This window comes from Astatotilapia calliptera, chromosome 11 (assembly GCF_964374335.1).
Source record: "Astatotilapia calliptera chromosome 11, fAstCal68.1, whole genome shotgun sequence".
Lineage (NCBI taxonomy): Eukaryota > Metazoa > Chordata > Actinopteri > Cichliformes > Cichlidae > Astatotilapia > Astatotilapia calliptera.
Genome location: NC_137432.1, coordinates 9907487 through 9933489, shown reverse-complemented (window position 1 = coordinate 9933489; position 26003 = coordinate 9907487). Strand labels below are relative to the sequence as shown.

Below are 26003 nucleotides of genomic sequence, written 5' to 3'. Positions count from 1 at the left end.
GCTAAGGTGTAGCACAGTTAATATTTGGAAGTCAGGTGTTATTTCATATGATGAAAACCCAGCAGTATAACAAAACCCAGTCTATCACAAAAGCGCTCAAATGGAAAGAGAAAATTAGTGTGCACAAAGAAAGAAAGAAAGAAAAAGGATGCTCCTCTCCTTCCTCAGACAGGCCAGTATGGACCAATCAGGAGTCAGATTGTGGCTATTTGATGGACAGCTGGTCCCAGACTACTGAGGATGAGATTTGATGACACAAAGGTGCTCTGTCCAGAGATGGGCCTTCTCTAAGCCATGAAAGGAGCCCAACAACAAAAGTTGGTAGCTAAAACAAACCTGTGCTGGAGAGAGTGTGTAAAATGTGCGTGTGTGTTTGGAGGGTGAGCCAGAAAAAGCCAAAAGGCTCTCAAACAGATGCAGCTAAAGGAGGCAGCTGTCCACTCGAAAGCTCTCCAATCTGCTGTGTGTCCACCTGCTCATATGTTGGTGTTGTGCTAACTAAGCAGTCTCGCCTTTTACCTGCAAACCCACACCTGCACGCACACCTTCTTAAACCAGACTAAATCAAAGCTCAGGGTTCAGTTGGCAGACCAATTTACAGAACTGCAGAGGTTATGAGACAAAGATGAGCACGCAGGAAATGACTTCGTCAAGGACAGACAAAACTGCATTCCTGCCACCCATCTCTCATCGCCCTGCCCGTCTGTGTTCCTCGCAAACTTTAATTGGACATGGTCGACAAGTGACGAGAACAAATTTCAACAGACACTTAACAACGGAGGGGAGATGGGAAGAGAGGAGATAACGGCGTCTTTGCGATTATAGCCATCAATCACTGCTGATGGGGGGGAATTATAGTAGCTTTGTGGAAGTGAGTGAACACAATCTGATGACTTGTGCCATCTGCGACTGAGTGGGCCTTGGTTTTAATCAACATGGTGCCATGGCGGTGATTAGTCTTATTCAGAGAGGAATTCCCATGTCAGCAAGGCGCTCTGGAGACGCCAGTTGAGCAGTCATTCTGCATTCAGCACATTCACTGATGAGCTGCTGAGATGTGTGTGTGTGTGTGTCCGTGTGTGTGAATGATTAGGCACTGTGCATAAAAGGTAAATGCATGTATGTCCGTGCTTGTAGGGCATTCGTGTGCATCTCTCGAGACACAGCTGGCTTATATAACACCCATCATCATCATCATCATCATCTCATGCTGCTCGTGTCAGAGATGCCACTGATTACATAACCCCGAATGAACAAAAGTATTAATCATGCAATTTACAGGCTTGCACTCAATGCAAAGTGTTCCTGTAAAGCTGTCAGTCCTCTCAGGCCCGATTGACAGCGATCTCATTTTGTCAGTGTTGTTCTCCTGAGGAAACACAGGAAGGAAAGGCGGCCACAAACGCCATAACAGGCATGATCATTTCCCCAAAACGCTTATGCTGTGCTAGAAAAGGAATAACACCGTGTATCTCATATACAGTATGACATAGACGGACGTGTGGCTGTGCTGATGCTAATACTAACAGTGCTTCAGGAGATGGTGTTGATCCAGTGATACTTGTACAAATGGGATCTATGAGATACAGAACTGAACAAAAGGCTTGATTGGAGTGAACATATTCAGGAGTTCCCACACTAATCGGACCGGATTTTTCAAATTGTAGAAAAGAACCAGAGCAGTGACCTCCGAGGCAGTTCCTCGAACGGTCACCAGAGACTTCTATTTTAAATGATTCAACATTATAGCAGACGTAAACATGTTTAATCCTGATGCAAGAATACGATTTTGCTCTATTGCTATTTTTCCTGTTTGTGGGGCCTTGTTCCAGTTAATCTAATACAAAAAAAGACCTCTCAGCCATTCTTTGTGGAGTTTGCGCCTTTTGAAGAATTTTATTTGCAGCTATGCAATAAATAATATGGCTCACTCAATGGTAGCCAACAAACTCTTTGGACTCTTGTAAGCAAATGTTAAGGTGCATAAATGACAAAAGCTGCTATAAACAGCTTCCCAAGCTGCATTTTCTGGCTGCAGTGACACTGACACTTTATGCATTATATGTTTGTTCTTAGATAATAAACTGCAGCTGACCAGTATAACAAGTACAGGCTATAGTAGTAATTATATGCACTCATTAAAACTGTTATTGTGTGGTCTATAAAAGCATAACAGAGGGTTCAGCACCTCCTAGCTGCTACTCTTTCATGTGCATTTTCTACATTAATTTGAATATTAGGAAGGAACGTAAGGCCCTGTGAGCATCACTGCGTGTTATAGACAATTTACAAATACTAATTCTCCATTTTTAAGGATTTAAGAAAGATGTCACATCCTGTACCTTCTCCTTCCCTCCTTCTTATACACTGCTTATCTATTTGTTTGTAATGGCACGAAAGGTTAATGAGACACATGAAGTGGGATAAATGAAGTCTACAGTCCTGCTGTGCGTTATACAGGGCTGATAATACTCAGCGTTCTCACCTGGGACATTTGCAGTTGACCCAGTCATGTGCTGCTTCTAGAGGCGACGCCCCTTTTCCTGTAATCGATGGCAGCTTTGGCAGAGTAACTGGTAACTCCTCCTCAGGGACGGCGACCGGACCGCATGACCCACAGTGCACCACAGGGATGGGTGTGCCCCAGTATCGCTGTCTGGATATCAACCAATCTCTGAGCTTGGAGCTGGTTAGGTAGCCTCCAACCTTCTGTTCTTTGGCCTTCTGGGTAATAGAGTTAAAGGCTTGATCTCTGGTAAGGCCTGAGAACTATGCAACAGATAAAAGAAGAGGGACAAAAGAATGAAAATAGTGTTGTTTGCTTTTTATTAAAGAATGATTAGTATTAGTGCTGACCTCCTCAGAGTTGATGAGGGTTTGTGTCCCATCTTCACGAGTTTTCAGCACTGATGCCCAACTCAGATTCAGAGCTCTAGCTACAGACAGATCCTCTTCATTACAGTCTGGGACACCTGTAACATACATGTGCAGCATGAACATGTCAAGAAGGTAAAAGCACTCAACAGACATAAGATGCTGCTTATTTCAATCCTTTTTACTTGTTCATAACGCACCAACCACAGTATCCAGATAGTCATCAAAAGTCTCCTTGTGTGAGATGACCAGGGGAACCTCACGGCCGGTGAACAGGTTGTGAGCGGTGATGTCTGTCAGGGAGTCTGAAGAGCAAAGGGCAGGAGGGGAATGAGAGGCAGCGCTGCTTCCCCTGGCAGCTCATTATCAACAACTGTTCACCACTGAGACTAGTTCAAGGGGAACCCAATTAACAAACAGTCCACTGCAGCTTCTACAACCAAACCTCGACTGTGTTCGAAATTAAATATTTACATTAGCGCAAGGTATCCAACATGCATCCACTCCAGGATATGGAACACATAAAGACAAGTACAATACAAAACTTTAATGAAGTGTATAAAAAATATAGTTCGCAATTCTTCAAAGAAAAGCTAGTAATCATACAAGAACATATTAAAGTGTGTAAACTCCAGTTTGAAAACAGCCTGAGCACAAGCTGGTTGCGAGTGTGGAGAGATGCCAACCTCTGCCTGGCTGAAAGGCTTCCTGCAGAGCGGAGCGCACTGAGCTACTGCCGTGCAGCAGTCTGTGGGAGGGCAGGATGGCCAGGTAAGCAGCTCCGTACACCGTCTCCGGGGAGGAGCTGTAGGCTGACAGGGTCTCTCCTGTTTCCTTCCCATTCACCTGGAAAATAAGAGAGGAGGCATGTGGGAAACTGTCACATCCACAGCGGCACAGAGGTCGAATAAACAGCGAGGACCTGCTGGCTTTCTATTCCAGATTTCTGTAAGATGGCAAATAAAACTAGAACAAAGCAACGGTTAGCATTTTTATGATTTTTATAACATAACAATTTTTATAACATATACACACATATATATATACACAAATTTTGAATCACAGCTTATAAAACTTGACCACAGTGACTCAGACATATAAAACACCTTCAGGGCTTACTGGGCTCTTTTAGCTACAATAAACATCCTGAGATCACTTTTAGATGGCGCACAGTTATTTAAGGATATTCTAATTAACAATTAGTACCCATCACGCTAAAAATCATACTGATAGGAGATAATTGCAATTAACAGCAGCATTTTACAAACTCTAGTTTTTACTTTAATTTTACATTCCTTCATAACAACCCTTTCCAATTATTATCCAACCCTCTTTCCTCTATAAATATAAAAATACTACAAAATATCACAATTAAAGAACCGACTTGAGTGATTTTTATTTTTAAGGAAAACTGCTTTAATAATGCCAGTAATTGGGTTCTCAGTTGGCTTTTTGATGTCTCTCAGTTTGAGACAACAGGCTTGTGAAGAAGCCTAAATACGACTTTCAGCAGCAAGTAATCTGCGACATCATCTGTTTGGGTAAATTGCTACTTGTAGCAGATGCAGTGAAAGCAAATAATAAGTATGGATTTCGATGTTTTGGTACATGATTTTAATAGAAACAGATAAAAAGAGAGCTGTCAAAGAAACTCAAAGCAGGCAATCAGTGCTCGGGGTGAAAGAGATGAAAAACAGAAGCACAGAAGAGGGAGCACTTGCTGGGAAAGTGCTGAGAGACTGAAAGAAAACAAGAAAAGTGAAGAGGAGAGAGAAAGGAGTCGAGATCCACCTTCAGTTTGAAGTCGAAGTAGCATCCGGTGCACTCTCCAATCCAGTTTGCCTGCATGGCTTTGACCCCGTACCACTCTGGAAGGTCCTGCAGGGCGTCCAGGAGGGGCTGAAAGAGATAAAGCCACAAGTTTACTACTTTGTACAAGTTTGGAAGGAGCTAATTTTCCACTTCACTGTGGAAAAGAGATATTCCTATTAGTATGTGGCTGTCTAGGATAATGCAATTGACTCCAATTCCGTGTGGCCTCTTTCAAAGCGCAGCCAATTTATTTTGACAAAGCAGCAGAGCCGACCAGGTCACATTATGCAGACAAAAAGGGATTCTCAAAAATTGTGACCTCTGCTCGCCCTCTTTCCTGGATATCGCAAAGCAATCGCCTATATAGTGTGCACACTACCTCACACACCCACACTTCACATACACACCCATAAGCCCATACACCCCCCCCCCACACACACACACACACACACACACACACACACACACACACACACACACAGACACACAACAACATTTATACTGCATGATTAAAGGAAGCTATGCATATCAACGAGGCTCAAGCCAAAAAGCCACAGCTGGTCTGAGGCCAGAGATGTTATAATTCTCAATTTCCTTTTCAGTCTGTCAGCATCTATTACCCACAAACCACCCCTCCACCCCATCGTGGTGCAGTTCAGCATGCAGTACCTCATCACAGAGTTATCAATACGAACATAAACACTAGCCATAGTCATCGCTAGCATGAGTGCAGCTCGTCAGTTATGGATTCCCTTCAGAGCGAGAGGGGAAAAAAGGGGCATAAATCCCGAAGAACGTGTGTCAGCGTGACTGAGAGGCTGCTGGAAGGAGACACAGCAAAACAAAGATGACGAAAAAAAAGCTACGAGTGAGAATCGGGCACGGCTTTAAAGTGAAAGGCAGTGAGTGTTTTTCTCACAAAAGCCAGAAAAAACATTAACAGCAAGGACATGAGTCCCTGGCAACAAAGAAAAGCTCGAGCATGAAATAAGAGTAACCAAGGACTGTGTGTGTGCATGTGTGAGTGAGACATGTCAAGTACACTTCTGGGAAATATATTAACACAGTGAGGAAACACACAAACAGCTGTACTTTGGAAGTGGGTTCAGTTGTCGGGTGTTAATTTACTTGGAGGAAATCAAACATTTCTGGAAGCTATTTGAACAATACTGCATGTGAGCGGCGCACTGAGCTCTCGCTTTTTGTGAATCATTTAGATGTCAGTCGTGGTGTAATAGGCAGGCAGCATTTGTCTGAGTGCAACAAGTGTGATTATGCATGAAATTGAAAACTCCTGCTCCTGCCATGTGATCATTTAGCATCCTGCACGCTCCACATGGGAAGAAAAAAAAGGATCCATCTTAGTAATAATACACAGTCGTTGCACAATGTGGAATAACTTGACAGCTAAACTGAATAAATATTGCCTGAAGTTAATGTTGTCTAACAGACTCGAACACGTTTAGAGGCGAGCGGACAGAAATAAAAAAAAAAAAAAAAAGGAAATCACAGTCCAATTACATCGCTTTTTATTTGTCACGCTCTGGTTTGACACGGTCCGCCTTTCCCTCCATCTGTCTCTCTCACTTCTCTCCCTTAACACCTTCCTCTTCCTTCCTTCCCACTTCTCTGCTCTTCAGAGAAAATTAGAAATGCAGGAACACATTGTCACAGTAGGCTGCTTCCACCTCCGCTCAAACCTCTGACACGGACACGCACGGGCGACTTCGGCGCCGCGGCTGAACCAGAGCGACAGCCGACTGCGGACGAAATTATTTTTTTAATCAAAGTGACAAAGCAGCGAATAAAACCCTCAAACGGACACGCTGGTGCTCTCGCAAGTTTGGGGTTTGTTTTATTGGAAATTACATGTGTTTTGCATCATTTCCAATGTTTTTCTTTTTTACATTTATTTCACACCGCCCAGGCACTGGTTTCAATGTTATCTCAGTATGAAATGAAACCCCACTCACAAAAACTTGCTTATGCTTTCTTTTATATTGTGATGGAAACAAGAAGAGCTGAAATAATCAGGCAGTGACTGAACCCATAATTTGAATGCAGAGATGTCAAACTTTGTTTTTTTGCTAGGCAAATGTGAGGATTTACTGCTTTGATGTTCTGTATCTCTGACTATGTTTAAAGTTTTGGATGGCTTTGAAGCTGAATTATTTTGTTGGTATTGCAATTTTTGGGAGATTTTCTGCACATTTAGACACCAAAAAAGATGCCCCACAAAATTAAGATCAACTAACATTAACTAAACATGAATGTAATTCCTCATTGCAGCTCTAGAAACAAAAAAAAATGTTATTAGAAACATTTCTACCCAATTTTTCTCAACTCAGTAAACAAACTAAGATAAATTCGAGTTTAAAGTGTTCAAGCACTGAGCACATAAAGCCAAACTTTTCTCTTTTATAGGTACCTGCCTGTACAGTGTATTTCTATGTGCAAGCACATGCACACACATGCATGAGTTCCATGAAAAATGTATGAACTTTCTTTCTGAGGCTGATTCATGTAAGTCCAAAACGGCTAATTTCACCGTGCACCAGCCCTGTTCACCCCTCTGCTTAAAGGTGGAGGCTTCTCATCAGCCAGCCAGGCCACCTGGTGGTATTACTGAGGCTTCTGGTCTCTTTTTCCTTGAAGTAGAGATGCCAGGCTATAAATGATGGTCTCCAGGGGTCTGATTGCAGAACCAGAGAAGCAGGACTGCAGCTGCTGTTACTGAAGTGTCAGCCATGATTGTTATCAGAGGGCTCCGCAGCTCATTTTTGCCCACATGAAGTTTCTGGTCAGCCATTCAGATGCTGCTTGTCACACACATACTGGTGTATCTCTAGCACTGCCTCTCACACACACGCGGTACAGTCATACCTTGGCATAGTTTGTAGTCTTGATGAACCATTGTGTGAGTAGCTTCTGCTCCACCAGAGCTCCAGACCTCCAGGAGTGCCCATTTTCATCCACCTGTTCATCAGCCAGCACCGTCTGATCAACAGGGTCCCAGTTCACCACAGCCTTGGATAACACACATGCACGCACACAGCACACACCCAAACGGCACACATGAGCTCACAAATTGAAAAGCACAGCTTAAGAAGTAGCTCATATTTAAAAGCATATTTTAAGGCCACTGCATTTTATTACACAAAATGAAAAATGTTTTTTCCAGCCTGTCTACCATTTAATCCAGTCAAAGAGAAAACTCTGAGCTGCTTCAATCATTACTGTACCAGTCAGGGATCTGAAACCTGCGCAAGTCATATTATTCATTTAAAAGAAATCCAGGATAAACCAGAGCGCAAATACGATTAATACCTCTTTTTGGTATGCCAGTCCCGCTTCAAAGAGCTTGATAAATAGATACTGCGTCCACCTGTAGTAGTCTGGGAGGCAAGTGGTCACTTCCTGTCAGGAAAGTGAGAATCAGACTCAAAAGGGAGCAAAAGCGGCCTGAAAGCTGCCAAAACTCTCTGTCTGATGCTCAGCTCATCATCACGTGCTGCTTACCCGGTCCCAGTTGAAGCAAAGCCCGAGAGTGTCCAGCTGCTCCCGCATAGACTGTATGTTACTGAAGCGAGAGGAACGGCGCTAGAGTTAGGATATAGTGCACTCATGGGCCACTTTGTTAGGTACACCTTTTCAACTGCTCAACACAAATATTTAATCAGCTAAACTGATCAGCAACAGCAACAGAGGACTGCATCCAGTGCCACTCTGTCAGCTGTGAACAGGGAACTGAGGTTACAGATGGCATATGCTCACCAAATTTGGACAACAGAAGATTGTAAAAATGTTGCCTGGTCTGTTAAGTCTTAATTTCTGCTGCTTTAGATGGTAGGGTCAGCATTTGGTACAAACAACATGAAAGCATGGATCTGTTCTGCCTTCCAACAAAGCTTCAGGTTTCTGGTGGTGTAATGCTGTGGAAGAGGTTTTTCTTTGGGCATACTTTAGGACCTTTAATATCAGTTGAGCATCATTTATGACAACAGTGCACCCATCGTCTAATAGCTTCTTCTAGCAGGATATCAGGCCATATCACAAAACCTCCACCACCACAAACTGGTTTCTTGAACATGACAATAGCCCTCATTTAGCAAAATTACCTGGAGTTATGAAACATGTACACCAGCCTATTTTGTTCTTACCACTATGCATACGTTACTAAATCATTCTGAACCAACAGGTTTGTGCTGCCTGCATATAATCTGCATACTGCCATGCCTCCATTTTCTCTATAAGGAGACAGGTTTACCTCCAGGTGAAGCAGAGAGAGCGGTGACGTGTTGCAAAAGAGACGTCTGGACAACTAAGGCAAAAAATTAGGCGAAAATCTGACTGATGAAACCGAAACAATTGTTTTCAAAGAGGAAGCTGGAAAAAGGCAAACGTTTCCAAAGTGTTTCTGTGAGCACTGTTTAAAAAAAACACATAATAATAAAAAGCGATGCTCTGGCTGAAATAACGGATGTTCTGAATATCTTTTGGACAAAAAATTGGTATGAAAAAAAGACTTAAAGGAAAAAGAAGAAACCGGAGCATGTAATCTGTCAGCTCGAGATGAGAAACTCACCGCATCGGTGGGATGTCTGAGTGATGACATCCAGCAACAGCAGAAGTCATTTTAAATTAAAGATAAGAAATATAAAAATACAAAATATGTTTGAATTAAACGGTTAAAGGTATAACTTTCCATTTAGTATTTTGTTTACTTAAATGCAATTTTAGAATTTAATTGTAATTCAGAGCATTTTATGGCTTATTGTGTATTTGACAACTATAAATGATGACTAAATGGCAATGCCAGTATTCATTTTAAAGAACTGTTTGAATTCCCTTAGACAGCCATTCATTTGTTTGCAGGCACGGTCTACATTTGTAAGTCAAGACAGGGTCTAACCTAGCACCACAAAAGTGGGCCAATTCCAGTTAGCATATAAAAACAACAAACACTGAGATGTAATAGTTCAAATACCTTTTAGTCCAGTCTTCTGGGTCAAGCCCCCTCTCTATGGCTGCATTCTCAGCTGGAAGTCCAAAGGCATCCCAGCCCATTGGATTTAAGACCTGAAGACACAATCAGGGAACTCGTCATTTTCATTAGCTTTCTGGAAAATGTGAAAGCCATTCGATATTCCTTTTTTAGGACTTTTTATAGAGTAGGAGCTGAATTAACCAAAAAATGGCTTCTCTGAAACGATATGAAATCTGTTTAAATATTGGTCAAAAGTGTCACTGAAGGTTTCAGACTTAACATCACACTTAGACCAAGAGGAGAAAGTTTCCCAGGTGAAAGGAGGAAAATGAAAATAGCCCTGTGGTGTCAACGTGCATCATTCACATAATTAACTGACAGCACCTCTGATCAGCATGCTGTTCACATTACAGCAGGATTTATGCAATCAGTAACTATTAAACCAAAAAAAACAAGTCAGTCTAGGAGGGAACGAGGGTCCTCTGCACGCATCAACTTTATGGTGATGTGTAAATCCCTGCTGGGAGCTTACACATCGGGATGGAAGCACACAGACTAAGAGCCGATGTTTTACTAAAATGTAAAAGGAACTGGTTTAACCTTAGAAAGAAGGTTCAGCATGCTTACATTATTACCCTGAACTTGTTGTAAATATACTGTCACTTTCTATACACATCCTCTCTGAACGCACGGCTCCCCCAGGCAAACACTCGAGGCGACATCTTTTTGGGTCCTCGATGGTGTTTTTCTGCTTACTGGGCGAGACGAAATGAGAGCACAGGAGTGGAAGGCGTGAGTAAAGTAGAGGAGAGGCAGAGCGACGAGGACTCGAGAGCTGGAGAGCATCGCTGAACGGACCCTAACTGGTCTGATGTTTCAGACGAATTGGTATCCTTGGTAACTGCAGGGGCCTCATTTGTAAAGCCGAGTGCTGGATGGTATCAGGCTAAGAGAGCTCAGGAGGAATACAGCCACACTGTGAGTAAAGCAGCCACGATGTGAACTGCAAGCGGAAAAATGTTAGGACAGATGTGCTACTACACTCTTGATCCAGCGTAAATACTTCACTGGTAATAGCTCCACTTATCCTTGTGACCACAGAAAGTGTGAAGCTACCCCGACTTTTTGAGAATCTGTGGCCGTGAAATCAGCACATTGACAAGAGATTGTGGTAGATGGACAAGAGAGTCACTGAAGTCACTGTAATGCAAAGTCAGAGCCAATCAGGGCAGGGCACCATGGGATGAAAGCAGAGGAGAAGAGCTGGGAGACTGATGTTGTTGATATGATGCTACATGCAAGTGTCCACCCACACAGCTCCAGACAAACTCCACTCCATCTGACACTTTGAAATGCAACTTGATAAACGTTTCCTCGTTACACTAGCCCATTCAAAGGTTAACTACCCCTTACCAACCCTTACACATCAGTGTATGTGTAGAGGCAGACCAGCCCTATTAGTCTTTTTAAATAGCTTATTTTTGGGTAGTTCAGCCTTTATATTGGACAGGACAGCAGGGCAGAAGAAAAGGTGGTGCAGGAGGATCATCACACAGGAAATGACCCGGGTTCCTGCAGTAACCTTTTGGTACATCTGTCGGCTGCTCAACGCAGTGAGATATACTGGCGCCCGTCTTTAGCATTTTTATTCCTTTTCATGCTCTAAATGTGGTGAAAATGTACCAATACACACGTGTGTTTGATAAATTTGAACCTACCACCAGCTAATATTTATAAGCATGAAACGAAAAAGCCTGAAAATTTGCTCTGACAGCTGAATAATGAAAAAGCTGATATTGATGTCTGTGTACCATCAGTGCCCATTAGATGCATCTCTGTCAAACTAAAAGCAATCCTACTTTTAAGCAAACTAATAGTTTTGTTACCATCTTGAAACTAAATTAATTCTAGCTTATGTCAGGAAATGATTTGTGATAATCAGCAGCGTCATCATTCCGACTGTCGATACATATCCATCAGTCTCAATGAGTCTCTTTGTCAATAAGCACAACTCCACAGGACTCAACTCCACAGGCTGCCAGCCGGTCGTATTCTGGTTATAATCCAATAGAACATGAAGGTTACTGAGTGCAAATGTAATAGTTAACAGTGAATTTTTGTAAACCAAAAAACCCACCAGAAAGTAACGTTTTTTGAACAAAAGAGAGAAGAAAACACTTGGTGATCACGTAGACTCAGGGTCTCGTCTCAGCCGAAATTGTCTGCTCTGAAAAATCAACTTTCCTTTTGTTGAATTCTGTGTGAAGAAGCTCAAGTGACGTGTGGCTGGATTTAAATGTCGGCAGGCCGCGATTTTGACACATGTGGTATAGACTGTAAAAATTATTATTTTTCCTAAGCAAGAAACAAGCGTTGTTGTTTTCACATATATAATTACACCCAGCAGCAGTGCCCATGATATCTATCTAAACTGAAAACGGTACTCAGTCATGGTTGGAATAATTAGGACCATTTGTCACGCTTATATGTTTTGCATCAAACTCATTTTAATATCTACGGAAGAGGGTTAGGGTCACCGAAGGGGGAAGGGGAAAAAAAAAAAAAAAAAAAAAAAGGTGGGCACATCTTTTTTTTTCCCCTTTTCCAATATTCTGACTTTTTCCCTCAGAATTCTGACTTTAGTCTCAAAATTCTAAATTTTTGCTTAGAAATCTGAGATTTTAATTCTGACTTTAATCTCAGAATTCTGACTTTTTTTTCCTAGAATTCTCAGATTATATTCAGAATTCTGAGAAAAATTTTTTACTCAGACTTCTGACTATGATCTGAGAATTCTAAGACTAAAGTCAGAATTCTGAGAAAAAAAGTCAGAATTTTGAGATTAAAGTTAGAATTCTGATTTTAATCTCAGAATCTCCGACTTTTTCTCAGAATTCTGAGAAAAAATAAGTGTAAAAAAAAACCAAACAAAAACAAGTGTAAAAAAAAAAAACCACACTTGAAGTTTCAGGAACAACTTTAATTTTTACTGTTTACTGTGATTATTAGCACGAGCTTTGTACTTACAATAAAGGTTAAAAGTTAACATCTTTTTTTGTTTTGATTACCTCATATTTTGATATTTATAAAGAACTAGGTTAGGTCTAGGTTAAAACTTTCTCTAATTTAGTATGTGACACATGAAAGAACTCCCATTACACATAACTGTTTAAAGGAGAGTGAGTACCTTTCTCAGTTAACTAGTGAATAGGGTAGACTGAGTGCATACAGCAGAACAAACTCAACTTTCTGACCGATGCTGAGAGAAACAAAGTAGTTCTCAGTGATGTGACACCAGGTTTCTGTTCAGAGACAAACCAGCCAGAGGAAGACGGGCAGGTGAAACAAAAATAACACTGCATCTCGTGTAAAGACGGCACCTGGACCAGAAAACACAGAGGAAGAGAGAAACTTGTCACACACCCACCTTTCTTCTTGGGTGGATAGATCATGTACAGACAAAGTCTAACCAAAGAACTGAGCAGGTGTTTGTGTCACCGCAGGAGCACGGTCCATGTGACAGACACTGCTCGCGGCTTCATCAGCGGCCGCCGTTTAGTGGAATCAAACAGAGTGCTGAATATCGATTGCAGCACTAGGAGCTGAAACAGAGTGGAGTCAATAACAGACTAGAGCGCTGGTAATCGAGAGTATGGATTTTACTCTATTTACACCTAATTTTAACCTTACAAGGAGACCTCATAGCGAGGATCCAAATTACCACAGCAGGTATTAAAAACCATAGAAACACCTTATAGGAAAAGCAAAACAGCTGCTTATGGGCCGACCTCATTCCTCACTTTATTGTAAGAAGGATTCAGTGTCAGCCAAGGTTATTAAAGTTAACGAAAAGTAAACTAAAAACTAAAACTAGTCATGAAAGTTAACTACTATAATAAAAACCAGATCTCTGAAATAATTTTGTGCAGCAGAAATAAACGTAGTTTTGTCATGTGTTCATTTGGTCAAATCTGTTATCACAAACTATCCGAAGAGACTTTTGTGGACGTGTTTATTGAGGCTTCGGATGTCTACAAGACTGAGTCAGCTGCTTTCAAAATGTCCTGCTGTGCACTGATTTTCCTAAATCTTGCCACAAATACAGCAATACTGAAAAAAAAACTAAACTGAAATTAAACTCTTCAAACTTAGGATTGAAAGAAACTTGAAAGAAAGGCAGACGTCAAATGTGACATGATAGTTGAATGCAAACTATAATGTGATATTCAGAATCCCAGCAGGCAGTAAATTTCAATATTAGCCTTAAAGATGAGTCATTTTACGAAAGTTTGACCTTATTTGACCTCGAAGAAGACGTCAGAGGTTTAAAGTACAGTGATATTAATGCCTATATATCATTCACCATATACTGTCATATCATTCACCATCATATATCATTCACCATATATTGTCTTTGCACACAACGGCAGTAAGAAAGACCGTTTTAAACAGCCCTATATAGGATTATTATCACTATGACCTTCAGCATAATCTATTGACCTTGAAGTAGAGGTCAGAGGTCAAACATGAGACAATATTTTAAATCTTTATATTTGTAAGAATCATAGCCTCTAATTTATTTCTAATTTTATTGAAAGTGTTTGTCAATTTTTGACCAATAAAGCATTAAGTTGGCCTTAAAGACCTTGGTGCATCTAATCCAAATGTTAATGGCTTGTAACCAAAAGCCCACTCTACACAGTTTTTTTTTTTTTTATCAGAATCAATTCAAAACTTTTTGAGGCAGTAAGAGTAACACACGCACGCACACATACACAAACATTACAAAAAACATTACCTCCTCCTTGATGGAGTTAAGTGTAAAATGTTTTCTAATTTCTGTCATGGTAATTGCCCCAAAAACAGTTCACGAGACACTGATACAGGCTGACATTACAGCTGAATCAACACCTGTGAGAAGGTAGGATTAATTTAGAGTAATAAACTGGCACCTGGGTGTGGCGTTGAAATTAGCATTTAAAAAGCAAAGGGATGTACAATAGAAATCAAAGTACAACAAAGAACAATTTAATTACATGCTCTCACGGCGGTGTAAACATCGGCCATCTAATTGAAAGAAACAGGCTCCCTGAGGTAGACTTAAGCTTCTAATCACACTCATATTAATGCTCAAGTCAAACTACTGCATAAGCATTACACGTGTATATAGATGGGAAGCTTCACAGTTCGGAGGAAGAGTAAACAGTGAGTCCAGCAGTGTAAACACAGCTGATATTAAAGAACTGTTGAGCAGAAATAAACAGAAAAAAAGTGGGTTACAGATTGGTGAGGGGAGCCTTTTGAAGTGGCTCCAGTGAGAAAGCAGCAATCATACTGTCAATGCAGCGTCATGTTTTGTATCAAAGACGAGTTCAATGAAGGACTGACTCACCATTTTTCCCAATATTACTAAACAACAGCCAAAACACATCCATTACATTTAACTCCTCACAATAACACCAAGTGTGTGTCTCAAACAGCACATTTGAGGGCGTCACGTCCTTTGTAAGTTTTTGTTTGTCACAGGGAGAGACGTGCGGTGAGGGGAAGATAGCGCACAATAAGCCAAACTGGGGCGTGCATTAAAAGTTAAAAGCTCAAAGGCAGAACAGGCTCATTCCTACAGGGATGGACACCTGAATGTGCTATTGTCATGGGGTATTCTCAGTGTTTACCTGTTACCTGCTTCTCCTCCTGTATGTATTATTTGTGTGTGAATGGTCCTTTGTTGTAACAATGCTTCTAGGCACTAAATCCCACACCACTACAAAGCTTGTGTATTTCTCCTTTAATGTTGCCACATTCGTAAGCATAATGCATTTGTGAGTTGCACCCATGAAAGACTTAAAAGATCTTCTCTGCCAGTGCCAAACAGCTTATTCTGTTATTGACTCTTGTTTGGTGTCACTTATTGGATATTGGATGATCAGTGTTGGAGAGTAACGGAGTACATGTACCGCCGTTACGTATTTAAAATACAAAATATGAGTAACTGTATTCCGTTACAGTTACCGTTTAAAAAGGTGGTATTCAGAATACAGTTACTTTGTTGAAATAAATGGATTACACGGCAGTATTTTCCCGTTTCATATGTTAGGCTATGCTCTCTCTATTTTTAGTTTCCATGCCGGTGGAAACCCAAACAAAACACGCATTAGGAGGCTCTAATGTCTGTGTCTCAATCTCGTGGTCCATGTCACCTCTACTTGCGGCCCGCATAATGACGTGAAGAAATATTTTAAAAAATTATTCACAAAAATTATTTAATATGAAGGCAATAGGAGAAGTGTTACAGGCATAACTGTAAACAATGTAGCCTCATGGGCAGTGTAGTCCGTGCTGCAGGTTGAATGGACTGACATACCCGTTATGTGTCTGTGAGCGAGGGAGGGAGAAAAAGGAGAGTGGAAAAGTACGAGTTGTCACCGAGCAAAAACGGGAGATGGAAGCATGTAAATATAATAATAACCACTGCAGCCAAAAAGAGCCAAGTTGTAAGTAAGCTATTAAGACTCGACTGTACACCGTGTTCGCGTTTTCCTCCGAAGCAATAAGTTCTGTTGGAGCAGCCTTTCAACGCCTCTCTCTGTCTCTCGCTAGCAAAGTTGACTCAGACAACAAAGTAAAGCTAGTCTTCAGCTACGAGCCCGACACGAACCCCGAAGTATTAGCCAGAGGTCCCTTTACGGTTTTACGCCTTTACGGTTCGGAGCTGCGAACCTGTTTTACAGGTGAGGAATATTTTTCTATAGGAGATTGCTGCAAAAAGTGCAGCCTTGAGTAACGTAACGGAATACGTTACAAAATACATTTTGGGGCATGTATTCTGTAATCTGTAGTGGAATACATTTTAAAAGTAACCTTCCCAACACTGAAGATGATTGACGTACACATACAAAGGCACAGCACCCTGGCACCACCTCCTCCTCATGGTGGTCACCAGCTTGGTCACACACTGGGGTAGGATGGCGTCTTATTCTTCAACTAACATTTGTCACAAGTCGGCCAGTTGTGTTGGTCACTCTGGCACGAACGGCACGCCCAAGCTGATCCCACAAGCGTTCGGTGGGGTTGAATTCAGGACTGGCTGTAGCACAGGAAGTAGGTTGGTGGTTATATCCTTGAGCAAGATACTAACCAAACTGCTCTCAGATGCATCCACTGGAGTGTGAATGTTAGACAGACCTCACAGAAATAGCGCTTTTCACCAAAGATAACGTTCCTCCACATCATCATCCGATCCGATAAACACCATCAATCAACAGTCAATAGCAGAATAAGCGGTTTGTCATTGGCAGAGAAGATCTGGAAGGTTTTTTATGAGTGCACACAAATGCATGATTTAGAAATAAACAGCCTTTAGACTTATTGCAAAGAGGCATTGAAACAACAAAGAAATAATAGAGTTTTGTAAGAAAGCAGTTTGAGAGTTTAAACTGAGCAGAAAAGCACTTTATAAGTACCAATCCATTTACATCAAACAGCAGTGTGTCCTGTAATATCACTTATGGAATTTCTGTGTTGGCCATAAAACCCTGTAATTTACTTACAGAGTCAGCAAACTTAAAGCTAAACAGCTCTCGGGACTCTGAAATATGGCACCGCTAAACAACTGCTGCTGTGAGAGCAGAGCATGTTCGGCTTCAATAGGGATGGTACAAGGCAGAAACATAACAAAATAAAAGAATAAAATAAAAGCTGACATACCTGATGCCCTCTCATTTTTTGGAAATGACCAATGGTGTCACTGATGGTATACACTCGCACATGGCCCATATGCAGTCGCCCTGATGGGTAAGGAAACATAGAGAGGACATAAAACTTCTTCTTGTGGGGACTCTGGAGGAAAAAAAAGAAGAAGAAGAGGCCGTTATAGAATCATGAGACATGAGACAAATGACCATAAAACTGACTTTTAATCCTGAAAGCACACAGCAGAGGAGCCTCTCCATTATCAGTCTGGCCTCTGAATGAATCCCATACAACAGAGACTCCATTAAACTGATGAGAACAGGAATAGCTGCTCATCACATAGCGATCGTGAGCGCCGACTGACTCGGGGTATATTACTGTATAAGGCTCTAACAGAGGCTGATTATAGTGTCCGAATTTAAATGATGTCAGTGCAGACCGCTGGTGATTTACAGTCTCAATGCTGTTGCCACAGCAACGCAGTAAGTACCAGTTACACCCAGAAAGACGTGATTACAGGAAACGTGAGTCATGAATTTTTCAGTAAATTAATTAGGTCCAGAGTTCTGTGGTAAATGCACTTAATCACTGTGAGCCAGTCCCAGACTGCCACACTGTCAGGCCATTAGGATATATAATCATCCAGAGCTCCGAGTCTGAGATGAGCTGCGAGGGTCAGTGGCAATAATAGATGAGGGCATAATTTAGAAGCATGCACCTATTCGTCTAACTGTGCCTCAAATGTATACATGTGGATCTGTTTCAATACAGGATCAGAGGACAGAATTATTAGCTCAGGTGCTAATAAGTATTTCCCAATTGCTGTTAAACAAAACAAGGAATTTTTAACAGAGCTTTTCCAAATGTCAGAGTTTTACTTTGGATGCGTATTTTACTTTGCACACAGAAAAAAAAATTATGTCACAAAAGCTAATACTACCAGGGTCAAAATTATTAGCCCCACTGATGCTAATAATCAGACACTGGAGTCAGTTTTAGCTGGATAACAGCCTGCAGTTGTTCGTTTCTCACACTCGTTTTCCAATCACAGCCCATTTTTTTTCCAGATCTAACGGTCTTCTGGCAGGGACCCTGGGCTTCAGTTCACCCCACAGAGTTTCAGTTTTTCAGGATGTATCCATGCTAGTCAGTAATGCTCACTTTGGCATTCTGAAGGCTGTTCTTCCAGGAGCTATGAATGTTTGGGTTGCTGTCATACTGGAACACAGCGATGACGCAGACCCAGTTTTGTGCTGACTGCTTGAGGTTTTATTTTAAATTCTTCATGATTCTTTCACCTTGGTGAGATTCAAAATCCCAGACATACTGGAGCTTTCCCACAAAACAATACTCCCACCACCACTTTTCACTGGGGAGTTCTTTAGTTGTTTACCTCCCTCTTCTTTCTCCAAACATGAGCGGTATCTCTGATACAGAGCTCTAGTTTTGTCTCATATGGCCAAAGGACGCACTTGCAATAATTATAATCTTTCCTCAGGTTTTCTTTAGCATACTTTAGTCTGGACTGAAGGTGTCTCTTCTGCAGAAGTGGAGTTTTTCATGGTCTGCAACCTCACAATCCATTCTTGTGCAGGTTTTTGATGATTTTCTTCTTTGAGAATATCATTCCTGCCTTGGTTAAGTCATCCACTTGTGTCTCTGCAGTCGTTCTGGGGTCTTCAGACACATCTCTCACTGGTTTTCTTTCCAGAGTCTTTGAAATCTTTCAGCTCCTACCTCTACCAGGCTTGTTCTGTATTGTGTGGATCCATTTGAATTTCTTGAACTCACTCGTGGGTTAAAAATGTTTTGCTTGGTTAAAGAGGGGAGCTAATTACCACTGTCCTCATTTATAGTACGCACTTGGCCCAAGGTAGACACAGCAGAGGTTTTGTGAAACTCAAATAAAATCAGCAGTTTTTTAAACACACACATCTGTGTTTTTCTTGCAAGGACAAACAAAACATTTGTTTGTGCTTATGATGTTTAGATTCTACAAAAGACGTCTACTTGTTGGTGCAACCTTGATTTGTGGAGCACAATTATGATTTCCAACTCATTCAACAGTAATGACCTCTATTTAGGCCATAGAACATCTGAAAGAAGTATTTTTGTTATGTCAAGTATTTACTGAGGATGACTCATGTTTCTCACTCGACATATCAGACATTCATTTCTACTAGCAGTTTACCTCAACACATTTTTACAGCAGCAGCATGTGGGGCAAATGAAATGCCAACCATCTGCTTGTTCCAGCTTCTTATCTAAATATGGATTTATTGGATTATTATATTAGGATTATATAATAATTAGGATTATTATAGGATTTAGTGCATTTCCATCCATGCATGTTCCAGACTGCCTAACCAGGATTGTGGTGGGACAGGAGCCTATCCCAGTTGACACTGAGCAAGAGACAGACTGCCAGTCTATCTCAGGGCCAATTTACAAATCACCAATTAGATCAACATGCATACCTCTGAGCTGTGAGAGGAAGCTGGAGCACTTGCTGTGTCATATATAAACTGAGTTTTGGGTTTTTTTGTAACTGCTGGTTACCAAAAGCAAAACAATCATTCATTTAATCTTGAGCTTATTATTTGATACTTTGAAAGACCCTCTTACCTCCTCCACTGCATCCTTCCGCCACTGCGCCATAATTCGCGGGTGCCACCATCCTTCCACTTTGCGTCTGGTCTCTGTTCGATAGTCCTTCTCCCACACGCCCGTCTCACTGAACAGGGTGCGACTCCTGGGTGAAATTTGGTGCAGAAATGGACTCTGGAGGGCTCCGCTCCTTTGGGCTGCAAACAGGGGATACAGCGCCAGCCTTCTCACGGACACCCGCATGATTGCGTCTGATAAAACAGGAAAACAGCCAGTGGTGGAAATGTTGACATGCTAGTGAAATACTAAAGTTTCTATTTTTCAGTAGAGGTCAGCTTTAACCGAGCTTTCCCCTAACCTTTGGTAAATATATTAAATAGCTTATAAAACACACAACATGAATGCACACACATTAAAACATCTAACTGACAGAAAATGGAAACAGCAGTTTCCATCTTTACATAGAAATGACAATAAAAGGCTCGTGACTCCGCCCACATGAATCAAATACTTTATCTGATATAGATTTTGCTGCTCTCCCTTTCAAAGCTGCCTCTTCGGCCCTTTCCTACGCTTGGATCGCTTCCTGGAAGTTTCACTCTGACCGGCCAAACTTGTGCAACTGCAGTGTGTGCTGGATCTCCATCGATGTGACCAAATGGTGAGATGAAAGAAAATAGTCAGGTTTTTGTGGAGTGGAATAAGCTAAACTTATTTTTCAAACCCACTAGAGTCTGACATTATTATTCTAAAAGGCTACAGGGCAGATATGCCCTCCATGGTGTAATATTCAATAAGTAACTAAGTATATTTTATTTTATAGCACATTTAAACCCAAAGTGTTTTACAGGTTCCTTAAACACTGACATTACACGCAGTCACAATGTTTACGTGAAATAACCAAATCTTCCGGTCACAGTTCCAAATTCTTGACAGAAAAGGTGCGTCTTCAACTCAGATTTAAACATTTGAATTTGGGTCATTTGGGAGGTCACTGCAGAGTTTTGGTGCAGCAGCAGCAAAGACACGAGGTTCTTTTGAAATAAGCTTTGATGATCAGGAGTTACTAAGGAGCCCAAATTTGCAAGAACCTTTTCTTCACCTTATCACTGTGGGGTATTGTTTGAGGTAAAAAATGAATTTACGACTGTAAAATGACTGAAAAAATATGAAGCAAGTGAAGCGCTGTGAATATTTCCCAGAGGGACTGTAAGTGCATTAGAATAGCCCAGTTTAGATGTAACAAATGCATGCGTAACCCTTCCAGATTAGAAGGATTTAAAAATACTGACGGCAGCCGGTGGTACCCAGCCTTTTAGTAGACACATCTATGGTATGAATATCAAAATCCCACTTTGCCTTGTTCTCTTGTTATTGCATTCATAGTATTATTTTTTTTTTTTAAAAAAACTTAAACTTGACCTTAAGGTCAAGGTCACTGAGATTCAAACTTGTCCGAAATTTTTAGCATTTAGATACAACTATGTTACTAATATGAAGTGCCTGTATTGCTTCGTTCTCGAGTTATCTTATTCACAAACGTGGGTGTCCATGTTGCCCGCAGGATGACAACAATACCCCATCAGCCTTTTAGGGCTGAGGGGTTTAAAAAAAAAGGTTTTCAGTCTGGAGATTGTTCTGATAGTTCTGCAGTAGGTATGAAAAGGGTTTCCCACATCAGTGCATATGACTTCAGATGACTTGAATCTACAGGAATGAGCAACATTACATTAAAGTCCACTTGTTGTGAACAGACTGAGTGACAGTTTCATCCACTGCGATTAATTTATGGCAGCTCTGATTTTTTTTTAATTTCTTTTTACCACTGCTGCTTCACAGCCTGTGTCCATCGCATCAACGTCACTCACACAACAGCACGACTGGTTTATTCAGCGCGATGTGATTACAGCTCTGCCTCTCTCTGAATCTAAGGTATCAAACCACCTGCCTGCTCGGATGAAAGAATGTCATTTGCAGTCAGATGACATGAAATGACACACCGATTTCTCGGCTTTAAATCGGCCCTGTACTTTTAGATTATTCCCACTTCATTATAGGAGGTTAAGTGCACCCAGCTGCCTCTGGACATCACCTGCATGGAAGTGGCAGCTTCACTCAATTTGTGTAATTACTGGTAGGTCAAAAGGACAAAATACTACATTAAAGAAAATATCCAGAACAGGATTACTCTATAAAATTAATTTAAAAAAGTTTACCACTCCCACTGCTAACAACTTGAAAGAAGAAAAACAGATTGATTGTAGGCTGTTTCAGAAAGGTTTCCCTTCCTCCTTAATGATCAGAGAGCAGTTAGGCTAAACTTTCTGCTGGCTTAATGTCGGTCAGACAGTCAGCAGTATGTACGAAAACCCATTTAACCTTGATTTGATTTCACCCAGACACAGACGTGTATATACAGACAGTTTCCAAGGTAACCTGAGAGGCTCGTACAGTCAGCACAGTCTTGGCTGCGGAGGACTACTGCTGCTAACCTGACCTGTAAGGAGAATATTTTCACAGCAGTGACGCATCTGGATCTCAGAAGGAGAGACCTTTAAAGCATCAAAGCGGAGGCTGAGATGATCAGCACGCCCCGACATCAGACTGACATCAAGTCAGTCGGGAAAATATAAATTATGACTAAAGCTGAGGAGGGCTCAGAGGAAAAGGTTACTCTGTATTGTAGGATTGCTGATGTTATGAAAACTTGACAGTTAAACAAATCAGCATGAGAGAGAAAGTTTCAGATGACCTGATTTTAGCAATAAAAACCACTGCTTTTTAAAAAAAAAAAATTACATCCTAGATTATAAGGAGACAACTGACCAGGATGGACAAATCACTTGGAGAAAGCTGAGCTTTGTCAGCTGTCACTGGTTCTCCTCCACCCACCTGTTTGTGGGACTTTTTTGTCTTCAATATATTCTCTCGAGTATAAGCTAGCATCACAACAGCCAACACTCCTCCCCTCAGGCTGAAGCTGGGAGAGACGAGCACTCAACGCCGTGCGCGTCTCTGACGGTGCGAGTGAGTGGGCTGAGGCGAAAGACTGAGATAATGTTTCTATGGTGACTGGCCTCATCCATTCGGGTGTCTCCTACAAAGAGTAAAACATTGCTTCATCTCAAGCTGATGTCCAAGTCTGTGTGCTGGACTCCAGTACTCAGCAAGGGGTGGGGTGGGGGTGGCTGATTAATTCTTCAAATGAACAGTAACTGTGACAATTTAAAAATATATTTTTAAAGCAGAAAACTAGGATCTGGGGGAGAGCTGTGCAGTCAGTCATTATGAGAATCTTTTATAAATGCTCAGATAGGACAGGTGTTTCAATATGTCAGAAGTCAAATGCATCTGTTTCTGGTGCCAGAGCTCACATATATTAAGACAATGAGTAAAGGTGCACGTACTTACATTTGCTCAAGAAACGATAATGTTGCCAGTAATCAAATGTATTGGATACATTTATAAGAATATTCTCAAAACACCATCAAAACTGTGTTACCACAGCTTGTCTTTCTGACCACATGCTCCCAAATTTACAACTCCTAACAACTTTTGGCCTCATTGGATAAAACGATCATATAAATGCAGGCGTTAAATTCAGTTCAGCTTGTCTTACACTGTTAACAATGAGGTGTAATAAGCTATATGGCTTCTGACATGAGAGTTATACACGATTTGCCTGCATATTTGTAAGAAGCACCAAGCAAGCAAATCAAGTAAGAGCAAAAACATTTTGGATTCTAAAACCACAAATAGTCCACATCCTGTTACATTGATACAGCATGCGTCACGCCAATTATCGCGTGACTTTGTTACATGCACGTTATAGGGGTTTTGACATGGTTTCTTTTCCGTCTTTATGCTACAGCGGTATTGCGTGTTGTTATTGCTCGTGATAAACCTGACCTGCTGCTTTATCCGCATAGATAAGCGAATACTCCTCTCTTTAATGCGAATTAAACACAATGGAAACACCTTTTTACACCTGCTGTGTGCATGTTCGTGGAGTCTGTCAGCTGCACACACGCTGAAGGATGAAGGAAAGGAGGGAAAATGTCTTCTGTGAAGCTACTCACCGTTTTATTTCCTACTCCTTTATTTCCGCGCTGTGCTCGGAATAACAGAATACGCCAGTCCGTGTTAAAGAAAACATCCCAACCAGCCTTAAAAACCGTTGTAAACGACCTGTTTTCCTGGCTCACGATTGCACTGTAGGCGCCGCCATATTGGATTTAAATAACCTTTATTAACACAGTGCACAACGACAAAGACAGCCTTTAGCTACATTCCTGACGGATATTGCGATTAACGCCCTGTAATAACTATTTCTAGTACTGCTAGTAATAGTACTAGTACTAACAGTCGCTATTTTCCAGAGGATAAAATGAAAATTGAGTAAACAAAGGTTGACAATTCCTGTTTTGTGACACATTTTTAAAAATTTTCTTTCTAGAGAGGGGATTTTTGAAAATCTCACTTTAACACTAGAACATACTGTCAATGGATGTTTAAAAAAAAGTTTTACTATGTTTATAGGAACAAAATATGTAATAAATAAATAAAAGGATGTAGTTGTCATTATCCAATCAGTTTTTGTATTGCACTGTAGCCTCTAGACAGATAAGCATGTATTCAGCAACTGGCATGAATGAATCTGATAAAACAAAAAGATAACAACAAAACCTTGGATTTAATGGTAAATACAGTAGATTGCTTACTAATGAAGCAGACTACAGATTATATATATATTTGTCCACCCTAGGTATCCTGATTTTTATTGAGCATTTGTTTGTACCTACATCACTGAACATAATTCAAGGGAGTACTAAATCTTCACACAAAGTCATTCAAAACTTCATTGATATCAGGGTGTTTGTTTAGGAAGAATAAACCATTGTGATTCCAATTTATCTGCTGCGGTCCAAATTAACATGACAACAGCCGCATTGGAGAGGCCACAACAAGGCATGTGAACCTCCATATAAACGTTTGCTGTGTCTCCCAGCACAATCTCAAGAGTTCAGAGATGATACCAGGAGATAGGTCTTTACACGGCAAAAGATGGATTGATGCCTCTCTACAGCAGGTCCAGGTGTCTTCTGGTATCTCAGCTATACTCTTGAGACCACATTACGAGGCACAGCAAACCTTCTTGCAGTGTCACATATGGATGCGCCATCCTGGAGGTGCTGGAATACCTGTGCAACCTGAATGAGATGCAGGTATTATCTCAGGCTAAAACAAAATAAGAGAAAAGTCAGTCAGAGATGGTCTGTGAACAGCCATTGCCTTCTTGTTGCCTTTCTAGCGCACCTGTTGCCACTTTTGCACCAAACCAGGTGAAATGGATCCACAAAGGTTTATTCTTCCCAACTTAACATACCGACGCTGAACTGACATGAGTGTTCTCTTTATACGCTATGCTTGTTATTCTTTGAGATTTCCAATGTTTTTATAAGTATTTTAATAACTGATCTTCAGTGATAAGAGTTTGCATAAAAGCTGACTGAAATTATTCCACGATTCGCCGTGATCAGCTTTACAACTACAGTGTGCTCCGGAGGGACCATCATTATATGCGGCTTCTGAGGGAAGTACACTTTCTTTGATGCCAATTTCCATCTTGAAGTGATTGCTGACTGAGAGTGCACCTCTACTCACTTTCATCTTCATCATGGAGCAAGGTAGGCAAAGAGGAGAAGGCTGAGGAGAAGACAGTGTCTTATCAGTCTTTTTTTTCCCTATGAGCCCTCCCTGTGGCTCTCACCTTTGATCTGACGTGCAGACAGAAGCAGTGCAGGGGGGAACAAGTCAGAGCCATTGGGGGAAGAAAGAAAGAAGGAGGGAGGACATCATTAGTAAGAGCTAAAGAAAGGTACTTTATCTGACGTCAGCGAGCTAAACCTGGGGCTTTGCTCTGGCTTGCCATCATATATCAAAGTTAAATGGGTGCCTCCGCCCAGGATGTGGCTGCAGTGGATGAATGAGAGGGAAATGGGTTTCTGACAGAGTAAAGATGCTAACTCTC

The 26003-nt window shown here is 41.2% G+C and overlaps 1 protein-coding gene across 1 annotated transcript in view; it reads right to left on the bottom strand.

The window, feature by feature from the left end:
• lars2 (leucyl-tRNA synthetase 2, mitochondrial) overlaps positions 1 to 24218 on the bottom strand; it is a 34968-nt gene extending 10750 nt beyond the window's left edge. Inside the window, exons 1-12 of the mRNA XM_026184495.2 lie at positions 24052 to 24218; positions 19991 to 20223; positions 17381 to 17512; positions 9674 to 9765; positions 8206 to 8266; positions 8014 to 8103; positions 7570 to 7713; positions 4666 to 4773; positions 3561 to 3720; positions 3075 to 3179; positions 2857 to 2972; positions 2486 to 2769 (exon numbers count right to left, since the gene is read on the bottom strand). Coding sequence (XP_026040280.2) covers positions 2486 to 2769; positions 2857 to 2972; positions 3075 to 3179; positions 3561 to 3720; positions 4666 to 4773; positions 7570 to 7713; positions 8014 to 8103; positions 8206 to 8266; positions 9674 to 9765; positions 17381 to 17512; positions 19991 to 20215 — 1517 coding nt within the window. The 5' untranslated portion in view covers positions 20216 to 20223; positions 24052 to 24218. The remainder of the gene's footprint in view (positions 1 to 2485; positions 2770 to 2856; positions 2973 to 3074; positions 3180 to 3560; positions 3721 to 4665; positions 4774 to 7569; positions 7714 to 8013; positions 8104 to 8205; positions 8267 to 9673; positions 9766 to 17380; positions 17513 to 19990; positions 20224 to 24051) is intronic.
• Positions 24219 to 26003: the final 1785 nt, after the last annotated feature.